The 21,582-nt window shown below is 39.3% G+C and overlaps 1 protein-coding gene across 17 annotated transcripts in view; it reads right to left on the reverse strand.

The window, feature by feature from the left end:
- Positions 1-21,582, reverse strand: part of EPB41L3 (erythrocyte membrane protein band 4.1 like 3) — a 130,336-nt gene that overhangs the window by 36,021 nt on the left and 72,733 nt on the right. For all 17 annotated transcript variants that reach the window (XM_083748306.1, XM_083748307.1, XM_083748304.1 and 14 more), the window contains exons 4-8: positions 6,604-6,708; positions 6,016-6,058; positions 2,161-2,236; positions 684-902; positions 354-441 (exon numbers count right to left, since the gene is read on the reverse strand). In XM_083748306.1, coding sequence (XP_083604432.1) covers positions 354-441; positions 684-902; positions 2,161-2,236; positions 6,016-6,058; positions 6,604-6,708 — 531 coding nt within the window. The remainder of the gene's footprint in view (positions 1-353; positions 442-683; positions 903-2,160; positions 2,237-6,015; positions 6,059-6,603; positions 6,709-21,582) is intronic.

Here is a 21,582-nt window from a genome sequence, read left to right on the forward strand (position 1 = left end):
TTACTGATTACCCACCTGCTTGCTTGTCACAAAGCCATGGTTTAGCTTAGCATTACATGCAGAAGAGGCCAGAGCCTCTTCAATGGCTCTGTGGATGCTGCATAATGTACCACTGAAACTACATGCCAGGTGAAGGATAGGACACTCTATAACATAGATCTGACTGAATTTCCATTTCAGTTAAAAGTGCTTTAGCATTCTTTTTATTTTATAATCATCAGTTCATCAAAATATATTAAATAAACTAGACAATAAAAATCAACAGATTAATTGCAGACGTATTACTTAATGCATGCATGCATGGCAACACTTCTAAGTTCCTAATCTGAACCATCCTGCTACTTAGACTGTACCTTGGCATGGTGCAGATCTACTCCGTACATGGACAGTTTTTTTGCATTCTCCAAAAAATGCATCTCAGCTTCTGCAGGTGTCATTCCCCTAAAGATAATCAACATGAGTAGAAATAAACACACTTAAAAATGAACTTGTTTCCGGGAAAATAAATGTGTCCTTTATGATTATTTAAATGTGTTCATGCAGTTGTCTGTTTTACACTTATTCACTCCATCCAATCATTTCCCCCCTCAATGTAATGCTTTGAAATTCAGTACATTTTTCATGAAGGAGGATAGAATTCCAAAGGGACTACATTGTATATATTTCCCCCCTGCTTATATTACCTGTGGCTTTTATGAAGCTCTATTACTTTGTCTTCCAGTTCTTTAGTATGGTTTGGCGCAAAGCGAAATTCACTGACGTAATCACTTCCGTATTCATCAGGATCATAATCTCCAAGCTCTGACTGAACTGTATAGGAGCCCAATAGTGCAAGTGTAACAAAAGAACATGGCAGTCGTCCAGAAACTATGTCATCTCTCAGCTGTAAACAGAGGTAGTACCTGCAAAATTTTTTTTTTGTAAAAAACACCTCATTAACACCTCCATACCCCTTGCAAGTTCTAGCAATTCACAAGCAGTTTAAAGGTTCCATTAAGGCTAGACAAGTGCAGAATCTTTGCTTTAACCAAAGTGGTAGGAAGCAGAAGAAAGGACAAACAGGAATGTGTAAGAAATCTCTTCTTTCTATCATAGGGCAGTTGGGAGATGACCAGTTAGGTTGATACATAATGGAGCACTTGAAAACACAATCCCAAGAAGTGGTGTGCACATATGAAGAAACAGTAGATGCAGTTAGAACTCCAGTTTTTATTTTAGGCACAAGAGAGTTCTCCCTCCCCACACACTATATATTAATTAGAACAATTTATACATTGAACAGAGGTGCCAAGGCTGTTTACAAACAAGCAAAAACAACAAAATAGCACAACGGAACCAACTCAATAAAACAAAGTTGAAATTTCAAGTCACAATAAAACATTAAAATATCAGTCATAACAATCAGGAATGGTGGGAATGGGTTCTTCTCAGAATGTCACTGCTGTATTATTTTAATTGCAATCCATGTTCCCTCTTCTGCTTACTTTTCAGTTAATGCTAACTATAAGCGGCAATTTCAGAAATATGTCTTTCACCTGCTGATGGTAGCAAAGAACTATTCCCTCCGTTTACTGCAGCATCTTCATATGTTCGCGATTATGTGAATGCCACAGCCACTGTTAGGGACAGATGAGGTCTCCTCAGCTCAAATTTTCTGAGATTTTTCAGAGAAACCTAGCCTTCCACCATGACAATTATCCAGCCCTTCCCCAAAACTTACTGGTGGCAGGATGGGTCAGTCATTAGCAAGGAAGTTTGGTTCCCAGCAATGGAGGCTCATGAGTATGCGCAGGAAGCATGTGAAATGTAGTTTTCAAATGCTCTTTGCTACACTGCACAGGTTTCAGTGCACTGGATGCCATAAGGCTGAGGTGTTGGCTACTGCAAGCCCACCCTAATACACCTACCCCTGCAACAAAGGTAAGGGGATGGCAGTGAGGCAAGATTACTATAAGCTAGACCTTTGTGGGAGGGGGGCAGGTGGATGAGGATGATACAGCTCCAATATCTACATTTCCTTCCATCACCCATTATCAGTATGGTAGTATAAAGTGTTCACGTCACATTATACAAACAATTGTTTAATAATTGTTAGTTAGAGGTTGCCACCACCAATAACTTTTCATGATCAACATAAAGATTGCTGGGTGTTTTAAATACCTGGTAATATCTTCAGAAAGCTGGGCAGGATCAGGAGGATAGAATTTCACATTAAAAGAGAAATGCCAAGCACCACCTATAAGAAAACAAAACTTAATTAGGATTCTCTGCATACCGTGTCCAATAATGGTTATCCAGTTGTCTGAACCATTTCCTTTGCTTTCATAATTGAAGATTGAGGGCTCCTAACTTAACAAAAAATAATAAAAAGAATTGTCTCTCGGCAAACAGCAACTTATCTGAAGTGTCTGCAAAAACTTGTAGACCCAGGACAATTTTCTTGGCTAAGATACGGTTTACACAATCAAATACAAAGATAAGAACAATGCCACCTAAACATTTAGCAAGGTTGTGCCCACAACTGAGTGAAGCACATAGTTATTTCTATAAACACATTCATCAGCACCTTGGGGATATCTATCTCAGCAGAATTTCTTTGTCCTTCACCATGTACAAAATTGTAAAGATAAAACATAGAGGTCATTACTCAGAATCAGCCCTGAAAGCCTCAAGATGAGGCAATAATATCACTACGGTCAACTAGCCAGCTTAGTTCCCCTGCTCCGACCAATTACAGTGCTTATTAGTCTTAAACTGGTTCGGTCTTGATACAAGACGACTCTGACAAAAGCAAAGAAGCAAAGAAGAATAAACATTTGCATTTTACAGCCTGATCTTGTATATCAGAAAATAAAATAAAACGAGAGGTTGTTTTGGTTTGTTACTATGGTATGTATTTTTGTGTTTTTATGTTGTAAACCATCCTGTGTTCTTGGAATGAAGGGATGTATAGAAATTTAATAAATGAAATAAATATCACCAGTGCCCTTACTTGGGCCTGGCCTCAGTCATTCAACTTCTAATGACAATCAGGTTACCATAATGCACTCTTATGTGGGATAGTCCCTTGAATGCAGCCTGGAAACTTCCAACAGGTTCATAATGCAAAGCTGCCAGAGTTCTGACTGGACCTAACAGAACAGCGAATGCTGATGGAGTTGTAGTCCAAACCATCTGGACAGCACCAGGTTGGTGAAGGCTGCAATGTACTGATATTACACACATCCTTTAACCACAACACTGTGTACCAATTTTTCTCTCTCGATTCAAAATTGCTTTTGACCTTTACAGCTCTCAGTGGCCTGTAACTGGAGTATCTCAAGATTAATCTTCCTCCCCATGAGTCTAACCCTGAGGCTTTTCTCCAGATCACCCCACTATCTGATACCTGGTGAGATGGGGAAAGTGCCTTTTTGGTTGTGATGCAACTAAACTTCTGTAATGTTCTTTGGAAAAGGTACACACAATTTTTAAAAACACGATGCTGCTTTAAATAAGGATTCAACCACTGCTGCTTTTTAAACTTGTCTTGTAAGTCTGTTTTTAAAACATGTACTGTAATTGTTACGTTCCTGCTTGCTTGCAGTTTTTATTATTTATAAGATGCCTTGAATATTTTAATAGAAAGACAGGGTAGAAATGTTTAGAAATAAAACATCTAATAAATACAGCTCACTAAGGTAAGTAAATAAGCTTTATTGTACTAGCCAAAGGCCATGACTAAACCATACAAACACTATGCGGAAAAGAAATATCTATATGCCTATAAAACTATATAAAAAACAGAGTCACTGCCTAAACCACCAAAATATTAAAATGCAGATGCACACGTAGACTGGGGACTCCACACAGCATACAATATTTTCCTATTTAGACCTCTGAATATCCCTTACAGTTTATTGAAATTCTGCCCAAGTTCTTCTTCCACTAAGGTGCCATATATCTTACCAGCAGAAGCTGTGTAAAGTATATCTTTTAATTTCAGTTTTAAGTACTTTTCTACTTTGCAACATCCTATTTTTAACTATTTAAACTGAGCACGTCATGATGAATATGCATGTTGAAGGTGTGTCAAGTTTCATTACTGAAGCCTTGGTGTGCTTGACAGTAGAGGGGTCATGTTAATCTTGACAGTACAATATATATTAAATTGTGTGCAAATTTCCTACAGGTTTTGTCCTTTAGGGTCTGGAATGTTATCTACATGAATGAACCTCTGCCCTTACAAAATACAAAGACTCTCTTTTCTTGGTCCTTCCTTACATATATTTCTGCTTGAACAAGTCCTTCGCTTGAACAAAGCTCTTGGTTTATTCAGGAAAAACAGACTTCTAAATGGCAATTAATCAGAGATCTTAACAATCCTAGTGTACAAATCTCTGAGCTACTTTGGAAAATGTTTGGATTCCTTTCATTTGTTTGGGAAAAGCAAGAAAGACTTCAAATACGCCTGCTGTGCTGTACTGATTTCAGAAAAAAAAAGCACAGTCCATATTTCTTTCCCACATTGGGTAAAACAAAGAAACAGGGTGAGAAAAACTACACATACTTTTAGCCAAATTTTATTAGGTGCCATTGTACATTATTACTTTTAATTGCAATAACTGGGCGCCTTTCAGGGTAGAGGAGCCCAAAGAAGATCCCGTGTGCTAATGAATTTTGTGTATAACTTACATTCTTAAATTATCAGTCAATAATATTTTATGTCTGGTAATACTGGGTTCCTAAAGTAATTCTCTGAAACAGCAAGTTTTGCATTTTTATATGCTACAACTGCATCTCTTCCCACTGTCAAGAGCAGGACTAGACTTTGCTGTTCAGGATAATCTCCTGCAGTTACCATTGTTCACATTTGGCTAAGAAGTCTACATCAGATGTATTAACAGTATCTACCGTAACAAACATTTTCTTGACTACATAAATACTGATTTTTAAAAATGGCAAACAGCTGAAACCATTGCTGTCACATATAAACCTAGTTCAGCTGAAATCCATGTGCTTAGGCTTTCAAAATAGGTTTACATAATTTGGCTATTCAAAGCAGAAATTTTGATGTTTTAAAGCATTTACAACATTTTATTAAATATTTCTCATTACAGGTATACTACTTCGCTCATACTATAAATTAACATTTGTAAACCAGAAACCATGTTTTAATTCCAGATGGAGAACGCTTCCTACCAAATGTAATTGCTTGCATATACTTGGCCAATGGAAAGATTTTATTTGTGAAGTGTGATTGAGAATGAACACTGACATCTGTTTGCTACAGCAAATTCCATGTGTATGCATTACACCAAGTTTGTAGAAAGGATCTTAAATATTCAACTTCGTTGCCTTGATGCTTAATTTATGCTGGGTACTTTTAGGTTTCTAAAACAGTTCACAAGTACATTTACATGTCAAGCACTGGTAACAGGAGAAAGGAAGTATAAAAATTGGGTAACAATGTGGAAAAACAAATTTAAAAATACAAGGTAGAATCACAGATATATAGACCTCTATAGAATCACAGATATATAGACCTCTATAGGTAAAGGTAAAGGTACCCCTGCCCGTACGGGCCAGTCTTGACAGACTCTGGGGTTGTGCGCCCATCTCACTTAAGAGGCCAGGGGCCAGCGCTGTCCGGAGACACTTCTGGGTCACGTGGCCAGCGTGACATCGCTTCTCTGGTGAGCCAGAGCCACACACGGAAACGCCGTTTACCTTCCCGCCGGTAAGCGGTCCCTATTTATCTACTTGCACCTGGGGGTGCTTTCGAACTGCTAGGTTGGCAGGCGCTGGGACCGAACGACGGGAGCGCACCCCGCCGCGGGGATTGGAACCACCGACCTTTCGATAGGCAAGCCCTAGGCGCTGAGGCTTTAACCCACAGCGCCACCCACGTCCCATAGACCTCTATAGACAGGTATAATCATATATTTTAGGCAGCATTCCTAATGTTACTTACTGGAAGTAATCCCTATTAAAAACTTACAGTTAATGTCTTTAAAATGGTTTAGCACAACTTACTTCGGATCTGCTTTTTTATTTCCTTGGCTGGGTCCAACCAATTCTGAAAATAAGTATTTAAAATATTTGAATGTACAAACATGTTTTTAAAATCATCAAGAAGAATAACAGCAACAATAATTTGTTTATACCCTGTCCATCTGACTGGGTTGCCCCAACCACTCTGGGTGGCTTCCAAAGTATAAAAACACAACTGTGCATCAAATATTAAAAACTTCCCACATACAGGGCTGCCTTCAGATGTCTTCAAAAGGTTGTGTAATTGTTTATCTCTCTGACATCTGATGGGAGGGCTTTTCACAGTGCGGGAGCCACTACTGAAAAGGCCCTCTGTCTGGTTCCCTGTAACCTCACTTCTCACAATGAGGGAACCACCAGAAGTCCCTCGGAGCTGGATCTCAGTGTCCAGGACTGACAGGGACCCCACTCCATTATGAAATGGGCAACACTGTTGCTGTCAGGAGGATGCTACTGCCTCCACTGCCACCTCTCTGACCAGTTTTGAAGGCTGATGATTCTGACAACACAATCTCAGTATCACATTTTCTCCATTTTCTCCTTTCTTTATGAACTCTTTTCTAATTTTACCTTTTGGCTTTCCATATCTTTGTATGTTAACCCGAAGTAATCTTTTTCCAGCAGGTTCAGATGTTCACATACTTTGTCAAACAGCACCTGGCCTTTTGAACGTTTCTACAGAGAAAGTATAGGAAATAAAATGTGTGAGTACCAAAACAAGAACCTTTAAAAAAATCAAGACAGCTTAAAAGAATAAGAGAACATTCATTTAATTTCATGCTAAAAGTTTGATATTAACTGGCTCATATTATTAATTTTCCATGCCTGAAATACTTCCTTCTATTGCAAAGTATGTTGCCTTACCATTAAATTATTACTTTAATTGCAATAAAAACATAATGGGAAGGATCCATCCTATGCAGCTCACAAAATTCAGTTTTCCTGGCCCCTTCTCCACACTGAACCCATCCCAAAAAACAGAATGGCACAGGGTGGGACATGGGAGACTGCAGCAGGAAGAAGAAATTAGCAGAATTTGGGGGGAAGAGGGTTCCCCTAAATGCAGCTTTTGATCCAAGTCTGTTTTCTTCACTATTATTTGCAACATGCCCAATAGTAGGGACCATTTTCAGCACATATGCAGAAGTTGAAAGCGTTAACGTCTTATTGGCTCTCAATGGAACTGTCCTGATTTCTGAAATTAACTTGGACTTTTTGTAAAACTGAATATAACTTACGGTACCTAAAATTAGAATGTCATGGTCCCAGGGCTAGGAACATCAAGTATGCCTAAAGGGCAGGATATGCATCATGCAAATGTAATTTTTATAACAGTGAATGCATAGGGGTTAAGGAAAACCAAAGCTGATTGTTTCCCCAGGGGTGGGGGTGGTGTTCCTCTTGATCAAAGAATTCTGCACACAGTCCAAGAGAGGATTTCATGGTTGTCTAGATAATGCATTGCCTTCCCTGCACTTGCAAAGGAATTTCCAAACAGCACTGCAGTAAGACATTATGGGCCAATTTAAAATGAAGAATTCTTTTTTTTTCAATATGGCATTCATGACTCAATTACGATTGAGCCAGGGGGACTTTGCTCACCACTAGACGAAATACGTTGGGGTGGAAGAGTTTAAAGAACAAGATAACACAGATGTGATAATATCTAGTAAGATGAATAACCATGACAACATTTTGAAGGAAATGTAAATTACTGTAGCATGAAAAGACATTTTGAAACTTTTGAGATAATTTACCGAGGGGATTAAATGAAAGCAGGGCAGGGGTTTTATAAGGCTATCTAGAATCTGAAATAATATTCACTGTTATCTGGCCTGAATTCACCATTTTGAGAATTTTGACAGCATTAACAAAGAATAACACACACAGCACACAAGCATCAGCAATCAAGCAGAACCGCTCCCTGGTCTCCAGCCTTTGACATCTTCACCTCTGCAGCTTAGCCAACCTATAAACAAACCTCAAGCTCCCAAGCTGCCTTCATTGGAGATGCAACTATGGACACTTCTCAGTATGCCCCTCATTCCTTTGTGGCAGATGTCACTGCAAGACGTGCACACTGGCCCAAACACTGGGCGCTGACACTCTTCTCAACAGTTACAAACTGGAGTTCACCTCCAATCTGTCTCCGAGATTATTTCTGTCTCCGATATCCAACGATCCACAAAAATGCTCCAGTGAACTGCTTTGAGTTTCTAAATAAATATTTTATGCTACAATATGTGCTATCTACATTACGTGGTAAGAGTTCATGTGATTTCCTTTAACACTGCATGTATGTTTACTTTTTTGAAGAAACTTTCTATTCAGAAAGAAGTTTGAAAATTTTGGGGATATTATATTAATTTTCAGATTAATCACTATAAAACAGAGTGATTATGTAATGTGTACTCTTGATTATTTAACTGATTTCAGCATTTGTATGTCACCCCAGAACATTTAGCGCTCTGCATGGTTTACAACGAATAGTAAAATAAAAATAGAAATGTAAATATATGAAATAAAACATGAAACTATAAAAACAAAAACAAAGCTCTTCATACCCCCCCAAATCAGAAGCACAAATTTAAACACTGTGAGGCCCAGAATATATAAGATATTTAGGAAGCCTAGCTGAACAGAAATGACTTGGGTGATGAAAATACCACAAAGCTGGTGCCATGAGAGACTCACTGGGGAGGATGTTCCATAACCATAGTGCCACTGCTAGAAAAGCCCCTCTTCCTGATGCCTACCTGCCTCATTTCATTTGGTGAGGGCAACTAAAGCAGGCTATATCTGAATATAATGCTCTAGAAAATCCAGAAATTGTTTTGATTGTACAGCCTTCAGACTGAGATTTCTGAACTATTTTGTTTTAGGAAACATAAACACAGCCCCAACTGTTAGGGGAAGATGCCTAAAAACACCCAAAAAGCTTTATAACCGTGGGGTACAAAACATAACAGGAATGTACTATCTGCATTAAAAATAATGAGTAATCTCAACAACATTACAAGTGCCATTCTTAAACTAATTTGTACTGAAACAAAATTATGCTAATTCATTTCATTCCACAACTTCCTCCAAAGGCTATACATTTAGCCTCAAATTATTAAAGTTCCTCAGAAAGAAATAATGAAAAAGGGGAAGTCACTATGCAATTATCTATAGAGTCCTCAAGAAATCATTTAGGATGATAGAAATGGGCAGCACATAGGAAGAAGAAAATTATGTTTTCCACCAAACTGTCAACCTTGTCTGAGTTTTTCCAGGTTATTTTGCAAAAGGGGGAAAAGATTTTATTATCTCCATTTAGAAGACTGAGAAAAATATTAAAAAGCCAATAAACCTCTCCAAGGTGAAAAACAACAGGGGACAGATACTCTTTGTGTTCCTTAATTGCCACACATTCTAGATTCAGTTTTCACCAACATAAGGCTTGTACTAAACACCAACTAGTTGACAATCACTTAGGGATGTAAACTGAAGGAACTAATTCAAGACAGATAATTGTCAAGAGCCATGATTGTGGGTTTGTTTTTCTGTAAATCCTTTGCAACACCCTTTTATGTACACCTAGCAAGAAGTTCCAGATCAATTTAACAGGGAACATGATAAATGCTAAAAAGAACTATTTCGGTAATATCTAACACCATATGCTTTCAAATATGGGTCAGTAGCTTGCGGTACTACAGTGTAATTAGACAGTAAGGTAGAGGTACTTGCTTAATTGAAGGAACAAGTGTGATACTTGATTTTTCTGGGATTTTGTTGTCCATTTTAGTATCTGTCAATGCAGATGTGCTAGCTGAAAGACTGTTGGCAGATTATTAAGAAAATTGCTGGGCTCAGAATTATATTAAAAATCAAGGATGCAATTTGCATCTATTTGCATTTTCATGATGGCAGTACAGCACCTTGTCAATTTAAAAGCCAGGCAAGGTCAAAAATCAAAGATGTTTCAGCTGGCAAATCCATATGCTGGCAACAGCTGACTGCTTTGATAAGCAGTAAGCAGTTGCTGGTTAAAGGTGTTTTACTGGAGGCCTGCAGGAGGCAGGTGCCTTTTTTAACATGTAACTTTAAGAGGTGCACATTCCTTGGCAGCAAATATACAACAAGTGACCAAACATTGAAATTCAAATTACCATCAAAACCCCATTGTGTTGGATAGGAGAGGATAAGGGAACACAAAACAATGGTTTGCAATATACCAGTTAAATTAGCACTTCATGTAATTTCTGATGTGCACATTCCACTGTGGCTTCATCTGACTTGTAACAAGATCAAGCAAACATATGCTTGTTGGAAACAAGGCAACCATGTATATAGCACATTTCCCCAAAACATGTTTATTAATTTATTTAGAAAAAAAATGTATGAACTACTTAATCAAAGCTGTATACATAAAGTAATATAAAATAATTGTCAAGGATACACCCCCCAAAATCAGTTTTTTTTTTAAAAAAGCAAATATACAAACACTAAATTGCATGCCTAGGTAGACTTGTTGAAATAAAAATGAAACAATATAGCGTGGGTGACTGCCTAAGAGGTAGTGTTCCAAAGCACAGTTATTGCTGCACTAAACGATACAATGCTCCACAAAAGAGGAACAAAGACCCAAAAATAGAAGTGGCTGAGTAAGTACATGTGGAGCAAGGTGATCCTTCAAGTAAACTGGCCCCAAGCCATTCAGGGCTTTATATACCAATAGGAAAACCTTGAATTTGGCCAGGTAATAAGGAGGAAGTCAGTGCAGGTCTTTAAGTAAAGGTAATATTGTGGTAAGATCTCAGTCCTGCCAGCAGTTGTGTTGCATTTAGACTGTAACTAAAGAGAACCAAAGGGATTATATTTCAGTTAGTAGTTTCCTTCCCTACTAACAGTACAAATCAACTCTAGGCCTGAAAGAATTAAGAGTCTGGCAACACACCATTCAATTATTCTTTTAAAAAAATCAATGGTGGCAACAGGACTAAATAATTTATTCATCCCAAACCATTATTTATTGTTGCCTTAGCTGAAAAGAAAAGGAGATGGACAAAGAGAGACTCTAGCCCTCCAAGCTCTAGATCTTAGTCCCAAAGCATTTTTATGTTCCAGATTGCTTTCACCAATCACTTTTGAAGTTTCCTTTTGCTTCTCAAGTCTTTAAAAAGTATTACAATTTTGTCTGTTCTTCCCACTATATTAGGACAATTCTTTCCCAGTTCACCTTAGCTGCTATTTACGTTACAAAATGTGCATATTAATTCCATGAGTACAATTCATGTCTCAAATGGTTTGGCCCCTGACACCAACAATTTGTTCAAAGAGCTGCAATTTTAAAGTCTCTATGGCATAAAAAGTGCTGTATTTTAATCTATTTTAACTGCTGATTTACTGCTGGTTATATTATAAATGATTTGCATTTGTAACATAACGAGCAATAAATGGTATTGTACTGATTTTCTAGTCATTTGTATTATATTGAGAGCCGCACTGGCTGAATACGGTAATTGTATACAAATACACAAAATGAATGAATAAGTAAATGTTTAATATAAGAAAGCAATCAGTTTAACTAAAGCTAGTCCATGGACCTTAGAATTCAGCTTCTGAAGTTTCTCAAGTAACCTTAAGCACCCAACAGCCTAGTACTAATGTATCCTGGCCCATAGCCAACAGCAGCCTGAAGGACCATGGTGCCCTGCCCTGGGAGCCCACCCCCTCATATATTGAGCAAATCACACTGGCATTGAAAGAAGCAATGAAATCAGAGGCTGAGAAGACACTGCAAGCCTCATGGCATTAGAGGAAAAAGTGGAAACAATATGGAGAAGGTTTGACTACAGTCACAGTCATACTGATGAGTCCTTTCAAAAAAAATTCCTTCCAGTAGCACCTGATGAGTCCTTTGTTAGTCTGCAAATAAATATATGGGTTATCACAATTTGCGGCAAACAATGTTAAACATTAACTCGTTAGTATAAAGTAATTTGTGTTATAATAGATATATACAGGTAACTCACAACTTACAGACATTTAACTTGCGTGTGTTCAGCACTTGGCAGATAAATAAATAAATTAATATGTGGAAAGTGGGCAGGGTTCTGAGAAAAATGACTTTGGCAATTCCACCCACCATTGAACCCAGTAGGTTTAGACTTTATGTGCAATCCCTAGAGTGTAAGTTGAGAATTGCCTGTATGTGCATGTCATTTACAATACCAATAATTTAATGTCACAGTTCTTAAACAGAGTTTTCTTCCTTTTTATGTATCCTTTGAAGAATGTCACAGTTCTTAAACAGTTTTCTTCATTTTTATGTATGCTTTTGAAGATATGTATCGGTTTGAAAATGGCTTAATATACAGCACCCACATAATTTAGCAATAATGATTGAAGTATGAGAGGAAATATTGACTACAAATTAAACATCTGGTGGATTATTATAAATGCCTATTATTCAGTTTAAATACTAGGGTATACTTTGGGGAAATTTCTTAGGACAGAGAAATAATGAAGAGATAAAGCAATTTTACAAGCTAATTGTTCTCCCTAAACTGTTTGTGTCTTGGACTTTTGCACTGGGAGAATGTTTAATAGAGTACAAGCTCAAGACTATGGCTCATTATATGACAATATCTACAGAGTGTTTCTCAGCTACAAAGGGAACTATGGGGCCTGTCATTTGCCATATAACCAATAAAGAATCTACACCATGGATAGATGCTCTGAAGCAACAAGCCCTTCAAGTATTCAAAGAGTGCTTTCAGTCTTCCTCTTCAGGGTAAACATGCCAAATCCCTTCACCAATTTTTCATTGGAAGGGGTATCCATAATGTGAGAATCTTCACTACTCTCCTATAGATCCCATCCAAACTTCCTGTATCTATCTTAAATTAAAGTACCCAGAAGTGGGCACTGTGCTGCTGAAGATGACTGTGTAATGCAGAATAAAGTGGACCTAAAATGAAATCAGCAAAGAAATATGTCACACCACCTACAAAAGGGAGTGTGCCAGTGAGCAAACTTCTAGACTACCGGTAAATAAGAACATGGGTCCATCCAGACTGAAAGAAGAAACAGAATGCAGTATAGACATTATATTACCAGGTAGCAAAGAGGAATCAATAAGTATATCACACACATACCGTGTGAGAAATAGAAAGAAAGAAATATATACACACAAAAATACACACACCTGTCTATGTAGAGCAAGGACAGTTAACCTTTTTTCTGTCAAAGGAAACTGAGGACTGGCCACCTCTCAGAGGGTGACATACCAGTGGTGGCTATGGCCAATGCACATGTGTGGAGGCACACACACAGCATACAGATAGGCAGGAAGGCATGCACACCGAGTCACACATTCGGGCATGCAACACTGCAATGAAGACTTTAAAATGCTTTGGTTCTGCTCTCTCAGAGCAGTGCTAGAGTGGGAGGCTTTCCTACTCAGCTCTGCATCTAGAGCAAAGTGAAAGCATTTCTCAATTGCAGTGCTAAGAAATGAGGCAATCCTACCTCCGCACTGTAATGGAGAAGAAAAACAAATCAATGTGTTCAATCATTCAATCAACACATTCAAATATATTCTTGCCTGGCAAAAGCACCTGTTCTGCTCTTCTGGTTTGGTACTACTGCAAAAAAGAAAAGAAAGAAAGCTTTCCTTCCTATTTCCTGAGCTTGAAAACCTTGCCATTGTACCATTGGGAGGGAGAAGTGCCTTTGTAGGGAAAACTGAGGCAGAGGCTCCTGATTTCTGGAGCACTGGTGATACCCTACAGTATCCCTCAGCAGAACATTTTTTAAACAATTAATTGCTAAATTATTGAGGGCCCTGGGAGCCACCCAAACCGCTGGGGGGGGGGAATTCAGCCCAAGGGCCACAGATCAGGGTCAGGCAGTAAATATAAACAACTTGAAACATCACTTTACCCATCCTAAACCAACTATAATGATCCCTTTAGTGAAGAAAAGCCTGAAGGTTTAGCCAGTTGTCAGGAATACTTTGTCTGTAATACAGTAATAGCACATGTCCACCACTTCCAGTTGACTGATTTCAATGTTTTCAGTAGGTCAGTCATATGAACAGTTGACTTCTGGGCAGAAAGAATTTAACTGTACAAGTTCCTTTCTTGTGATATAGTCATTTAAAAGCCCAAAAAGCTAACAATGTTCCACCAAACTTTGCTCTTAATGCAGGAGGTCTAGGTCAAGAGTTTGCAAGCAGAACAGTATGTAAAATTTAAGGGAGTGAACATTCAGAGTATGCCTCTATTTGCATTTCCCCCCTTTCCCAATACTAATATAGCCTTTTTGTAACAATAGTGGAGTGTCCCATCCTATACCAGCCTAATCTAAATAGCAGGTTTGCTCATGTGTGAGTGAAAGAGAGTGCACACAGGTGACAAAATTAATACTACCCAGTTTCATTTTAAATCCCATGAGATTTATGACACAATGTTGCATAACTATTTCTTGCAGTAAAAATATCACTGCACATATACATTCCCTAGCATTAGAACATAGGAAGATGGCTTATATACAAACTTTTACTGACTAAACACCCATTAAAGGTAAAGGGACCCCTGACCATTAGGTCCAGTCGTGGTGCTCATCTCGCTTTATTGGCCAAGGGAGCCGGCGTACAGCTTCCGGGTCATGTGGCTAGCATGACTAAGCCGCTTCTGGCAAACCAGAGCAGCGCAAGGAAGTGCCGTTTACCTTCCCGCCTGAGTGGTACCTATTTATCTACTTGCACTTCGACGTGCTTTCTAACTGCTAGGTTGGCAGGAGCAGGGACCGAGCTATGGGAGCTCACCCCATCGCGGGGATTCGAACCACCGACCTTCTGATCAGCAAGTCCTAATGGGTGGGACGCGGGTTAAACCACAGAGCCACCCGCGTCCCACCCATTAGCTTGTTCAATTAGCTTGGTATTGTCTACACTGACTTGCAGGGTCTCATAGACTTGGGACTGTCTGCATGCAAGGCAAATGTTCTGTCCCTGATAGTCTTGTAGTGAATTCTCTCAGCGCAAATATAGAAAATACAGAATTACCATGTAGCCTTGTGTCTGAATGCTGAAACACCTATCCTTTGAGAATGGATGATAAAGTTTACTAAGGAGCTTACTGTTAACGTTCTTCTATCAGTTATCATTCCATCAAAATATGAGTTTTGTCACTTTCCTTAAGAACTGCAGGCAGTCAACAGATTAATAATATTTACGGTAAACTAATTGGATTCAGCTAAGAAATGGAAATACCAATAAATGAGGCAATAATAATAATAATAATAATAATAATAATAATATGCAATACTTTAAAGACTTGTAAAAATTCACTGAGTTATCCTGGTACTGCCACACAGGGAACCCTCCTTTAAAATATTTGCAACACAGGCAGCTATTGGTGCATCATCTTTGGCACTGATTTGCAAACTCAGGGTTAGCTGAAAATCCTTTGAACATTCTTAATCAAAACCCTAAAATACCCTTGGTTCACTTCTGTCAGAAAAAAAATGCTTCACAAATGCAGACATTCCTTACTATGTGGCTTGTAAGGAAGAACAAGGTGGCAATTTATACACATTCATGGGAGTAAGCCCCATTGAACTTAATGGCTCTTACTTCTGAGCAAATGTGCACATGATTGCACTGTAAACCTTACACATGCAGGCTAGGTTGTTGGCCTTGAATTAACACCTTGTTTCTATCAGGGCATTTATTCCAGACTATTTTCCTTTGTTCTCCTTCTTCATTCACAGGCCATTGCATGCATGCCAGCAAATGAATTATCTTGAATAAAATACTCATTTGTTCTAAGTATAAAGACACAAAGAGAAGTAGCGTTTGGCATTTCTGGCCATGTGGTTCTTAGGCCACAATAATAGTTTTGCCATGTAATGTAGAAATCCCATAACAAAAACATGGGGACAACCTTTCTTGCTACTCAACTGGCAACAGCTTAACTCATTCAACCGGCAAACTAAAATGTTAAATATCTGTTACCTAAAATGTCACGTGGGAACCATTCATTTGTGTCTTGTAGTTATGCAAAATAATGGACTGTAGTAACATGCCTGTAGCATAATGAGTAGCTTATTTTTGTTTTATAAAGAGCTTAGTTCAATAATACTGTGTTAAATTTCAATTTGTGGTCTACAAATGTAGATATTTTAAACACACATTCTTTTGCTACTCTATCATAGATTGTTTCTTTATCCCATATAGCATGTTTGGATCTGTCTGTATTAAAAACAATCCTTGCTGTGCAATTTTAAAATCTTGCTTAAAATGTAATGCTAATGATATGAAGGAATAGTACAGCACAATTATATGCAATGTTTACCCCAATGTAAGCCCCACTAAATACCATGTGTGTACAGGATTGCAGTCTACAACCTCCACTGAATCTCATACTGCCTCTGTGTTGCAAGTACACATTAATGTAAATTAAGCTTCAATAGAAATAAACTTCTTATGATCGGTTAGAAAGTGTTGATAATACTCAGTTAAGGGTTTCTGATTTTTTCCATTTAATTTCACACACACCCTGCAATCTTTTAAACAAACAAAAAAAAAAAAAGTGCTGGAGACAAATGGCAATGCTAACAATTTACCCAGCAACACAGTTGCACTATATCTGCATTTAAAATGTCTTCTTCTAATAGATTTTCAGTGTGCAGATCAATGTCTCACACTTTTGTATATTATAGTAACAATCATACAAGTGTCAGTGACATTGTATAATATGGCACACTTTCTATTGGGGCCAAGAGTTTATTTTTAATAACCCTTGAGCTCACAATCCTAAAAAGCCAGCACTAATCTAAACAGAAAAAGCCCCAACAACCAAAGGATTGCTAAATCCCAATAAGAAGATTGGTGACCTAGTCCTCATTTTGGAATCAGACCAAATTAGGGCCTTTTCTCATGACATCAGCAACAGAGCTCTCAGCAGGCCTAGTATTATGAACTAAAACTGTAATATTCAGGACAGTTTCTTAAATTTTATGAAATGACACATGCAGGGGCAGAAACAAACATGTAGACACACATCCTCACACATACAAGCTACCCACGCCACACATGGTTTTATACTCTGCCTGAAGCAATTGGTGTGCAACAGACCCACGCTAGTTACTCCAGCCTCTCTCTTTCAAGAATCCCAGTGCGGCAACCCTTGTAGCGTGAATTCAAAGTTCTAACCTGTAACCTGCTCTAAAGCTGCTGTGCAGTTAAGAGTGGGCAATAAATATTTTAAATAAAAAGAGATGGTCAGTGGGGAAGAGAGAAAAGGCAATTCAGGCACAATTTTTAGAATAAGTGGATTGAATGGAACAGTCCAGGGAGAAAATAAGCCCAATTGAGCTGCCCCCCCCCGTTAACTCACTTTCAATCTTGCCCAGGTGGTATCTCTCCCATTGTAATGGCTACTGCTGGCTGGTAGCTGAAGGAAAGAGGAGCCACTTCCAAGTTGGCCCACTTCCATTTCTCCCTATGCTGTTGTAGTCTGTCGGGTGAAATGGCAGCTAAAAGCTGTATATTGTTCGAGAAATATTAGCAAGAAATGGTTTGCTGGTAGTACTCGAATCTTGTAAGACCCATAGACAAGAAACTTAATATGGAAGCTCACAAAGATGAGTGCAGCATAACAAGCTTGTTATCAATATAAGCTAATGCTGGCAAGATTGTCTGTTGTATGTCAAAATATTTTGGGTTTTAGAAATAACAACGTTAAATAGCAAATTTGCCTAATTGTACTCATGATTCACTCAAACTGGCCAGATTCTAATGCATGAGTTGTCAACACGACTCTGGCAGGCATTCCCTGGTGCTCACAGGGACCTGTTCCACACACTCCAATCTAGCTGAAATGGGGCTTGAAAGAAACCTTGTAAAGTAGTCAATAGAAGGCATTTCTCAAATCCATTTGCAACATGAAGGGGTTAACTCTCCAGCTGCTGACTAATATGGTCAGAGTTCAAGAGGGAAGACAGTTCTGTTAGAAAATGTGGATTCTGCTTCCAGTCAATATGAGAGCATATTTACCACCACATGAACCTCCATTTCAAAAAAGAGAATTAAAAATGGGCAAAATGTTATAGATATTTTGTTAAATCCGGTTATGAAAAACTGTAATAGACACAGTAATATACAGTTTACCTCAAATGTCAATGCAGCTAAGAACATCTCAGGCGAGGCAAGCAAAAGGTAGGTATTTTGCTAGCAGTGAGATGGTGGCAGCGGCAGCAGAAATGGTAGTGGATGGGATCAGAAGTACTTCACACCCTTTCTCTTCCAGCCTTCTCTTCCCTACTTGATGCTTCCTCAGCTGGTTAAATCTCACCACCACCATGTGATTCTCATCATGACTGGTGTCATGCTACTATTAAGGGTCCGTCCCCCCATAAGCTTAATAACAGCATGAATGCACAGGGCAGGTAATTTCAATCAGAACTATAGATTTAAAGACTTAAAGCTCCTGAGCAGCTTCCTCTTCTCCCTCCCTGCTAGGTTGGCTAGTTACACAGAAACAATTAAATACCCTTCCTTTCCATTGGAGGTCCTTGTTGCACCAACCAGCTTAGTCACAGAATAGAATGAAACAAAACCAGGTTTTCCTACTAATTCAAGAAGAAAATAATTCTGACTTGGCAAAATATGACCATTGGCTTCCAAGATGTGTGTGCTGTGGGAGGAAGTGGATGACGGCCATGCCATACAGTGAAGGAAGTGAAGGAAGCTAGACACAGACATTTTTACAGCCTCTGTTCCTTCATCCCCAACTGAACGTTGGATAGTTGTTTCTGTGTTGGATATGTTTTGCTTTTAGAAGTTGTAATTGTTTTATCACCTGTGTGCTTGCTGCCATGGGTTCCTTTGGGATATAAATTTAATAAAGTTCTGGTTGCTTGCCTTGGTCATGCCTTCCAGGAAGGAGAGGGAAATCCTATCCCTGTTTTATATTGCAAGAGACTCTTATATTGCAAGAGACCTATGCTGCTACCAGTGCTGACAAACCTAGAAAGCACATTTTTTGCTGAGAATCTATTGACCTTTATACACAACAAAATCTTTCAGGCTTACACGATCAACATTTACATTACTCTGTCAAGGCACACCCACACTTGGGATTTCCTCCTCCATTTGAAGAGAAACTCAAATATGAATACACCGAATTGTTATTTTCAGTGTCCTATTTTCAACAAGGGGATGTGGGTGGCGCTGTGGGTAAAACCTCAGCGCCTAGGACTTGCCGATCGCATGGTCGGCGGTTCGAATCCCCGCGGCGGGGTGAGCTCCCGTCTTTCGGTCCCAGCTCCTGCCCACCTAGCAGTTCGAAAGCACGCTTAAGAGGCAAGTAGATAAATAGGTACCGCTTTATAGCGGGAAGGTAAACGGCGTTTCCGTGTGCTGCTCTGGTGCCGGTATGCCAGAGCAGCTTCGTCACGCTGGCCACGTGACCCGGAAGTGTCTGCGGACAGCGCTGGCTCCCGGCCTCTAGAGTGAGATGAGCGCACAACCCTAGAGTCTGTCAAGACTGGCCCGTACGGGCAGGGGTACCTTTACCTTTACCTTTATTTTCAACAAAGGCCAACCAGATAACTTCAAGATACTGGCCATAAAGAAAACAGCCCTCCCAATCATGTTGTCTCCTGCTTGCGGGCATCCCATTGAGATCTGGTTGGACACTGTCACAACAGGATGCTGGACCAGATTATATTTGGCCTCATCTAGCAGGGCTCTTCTTATTTTCTATGGAGGAAGAGCTGGTCCAATTATTAAGCCCACTTAAGGAAGCTACAGTTCTGAAGGAACCAACACTGGCTGGCATCAGCACCAACCCACTCCCCACACTCAGAATCAGAACTCTGATTGCAGGTCAGGAAGGGGTACAGCAGCTAAACCAGCTATAAACCTGCTTAGCTGGAACGTAGCCAGAATTGAAGCAACACCATATCCTGCTATGCTCTCTGCTGGACAACTCTCTTATCCTTAATATCTTGACGTCTCATCCCTAGATAGTTCATTGGTCTCTCTGAATTTTGAGCCATGTGTAAGGGATGGCGGGAATAAGATACAGCAACTGCTATTCAGTGGTAGATACCCTATAAACTAAATCATTTAGTTATAGCAGCTAATAGCCGCCGATAGACCTTTCATCTACATTTTTTAAACATTCCTCATGATGATGTGATGCGGCAGGCTTTCCAGCTGTGCCTGATGAGCTGCCCATCAACTGGAAGGACCCTTCTCCTTAACATAATCTAGGGAAAGGGGGGAAGAGAGAGAGAGAGCACACAGCTTCACTGACAGTTGAGACGTGTCAGAGAAGCTAGGTGACATCTCCCAAACCTGTCCTTGTTACACACACAGCTGTTCTAAGCCTTCACTTGAGACCCTAGGGATAGGAATAAGGTAGGTAGGAATTGTTAACAAGCTTGTTTGCATTAGAACTGGAATGTATGTTCTATAAGCTAACCCTTTCCCCCAATCATCAAGCTCTGTCCTTTTAGTCTAGGAATAATGTTAAGCACTATTTTCGGAATTTGGTGGAACTCTGGTGGACTCCTGACTGGAGAAATATTTCCCTGCTGTCTTCTCCCTTGATGCCTGACCTTCTACCCTGCTCACATTGTTCCGATTTAAAAGGAATAAGGGTGCTCTCAGACCAAGCAGAGAAAAGTAGCAAATCAAGGACTAGTGGCATTAACCTCACTGGGGCAGAAATAGGATGTGTTTTGCTTTTTATTTAATATTGGAGAGCCTCCTATGTCAAAGGCGTTGAGCATCAAGTTTCCCTTTTAAAGTAATCATCACCATAGCTTGTGACCACAAATTTCCATATGAACTAAGCATTATGAATAAGTGCTTTTCTTCTGAACTGTTTGTTAATCAATTTCATTTGGTGACTCTGAATTCTACTACTGTAAGATAAAAGGTCCGTAGTCATTTTCTCAACATAGGCAAACTTTCACAAACCTCTATCATGTCCCAACCCATTATCATAAACTTCTATCCTGTCCTCACACTCAGTTACCTTTCTTCCTAAGCTAAAAAGCCTCAACATTTCCTCATTAGGAAGGTGGTCCAACCACTGTATCACCTTGCTTCCTCTTTTTACACCTTTTCCCAGTTCTAAATATATATATATATTAAATGGAGAGCAGTACAAATACACCCACAACATATATTTCTTATACAGTGGTACCCTGGGTTAAGAACTTTGCTTCAGGATGAGAACAGAAATTGAGCTCCGGGGCTGCAGCGGCAGTGGGAGGCCCCATTAGCTAAAGTGGTGCTTCAGGTTAAGAACAGTTTCAGGTTAAGAACGAACCTCCGGAACGAATTACGTTCTTAACATGAGGTACCACTGTACAAGCATTACAATCTTGGTGGCAGTTTTATTTTCAGTCTATTTCCCAATAATCCCTAGCATGGAATTGGCTTTTTTCACCACTGCCTCACAAGGCTGCCTTTGATGCTATACAAGTTGCTTGCTCTTTCTGAACAGTTATCACCAAGATCCATACCCTGAGAATAAAAGT

Source organism: Podarcis gaigeae, assembly GCF_964106915.1.
Source record: "Podarcis gaigeae genome assembly, chromosome: 7".
In the NCBI taxonomy this organism is placed as follows: Eukaryota; Metazoa; Chordata; class Lepidosauria; order Squamata; family Lacertidae; genus Podarcis; species Podarcis gaigeae.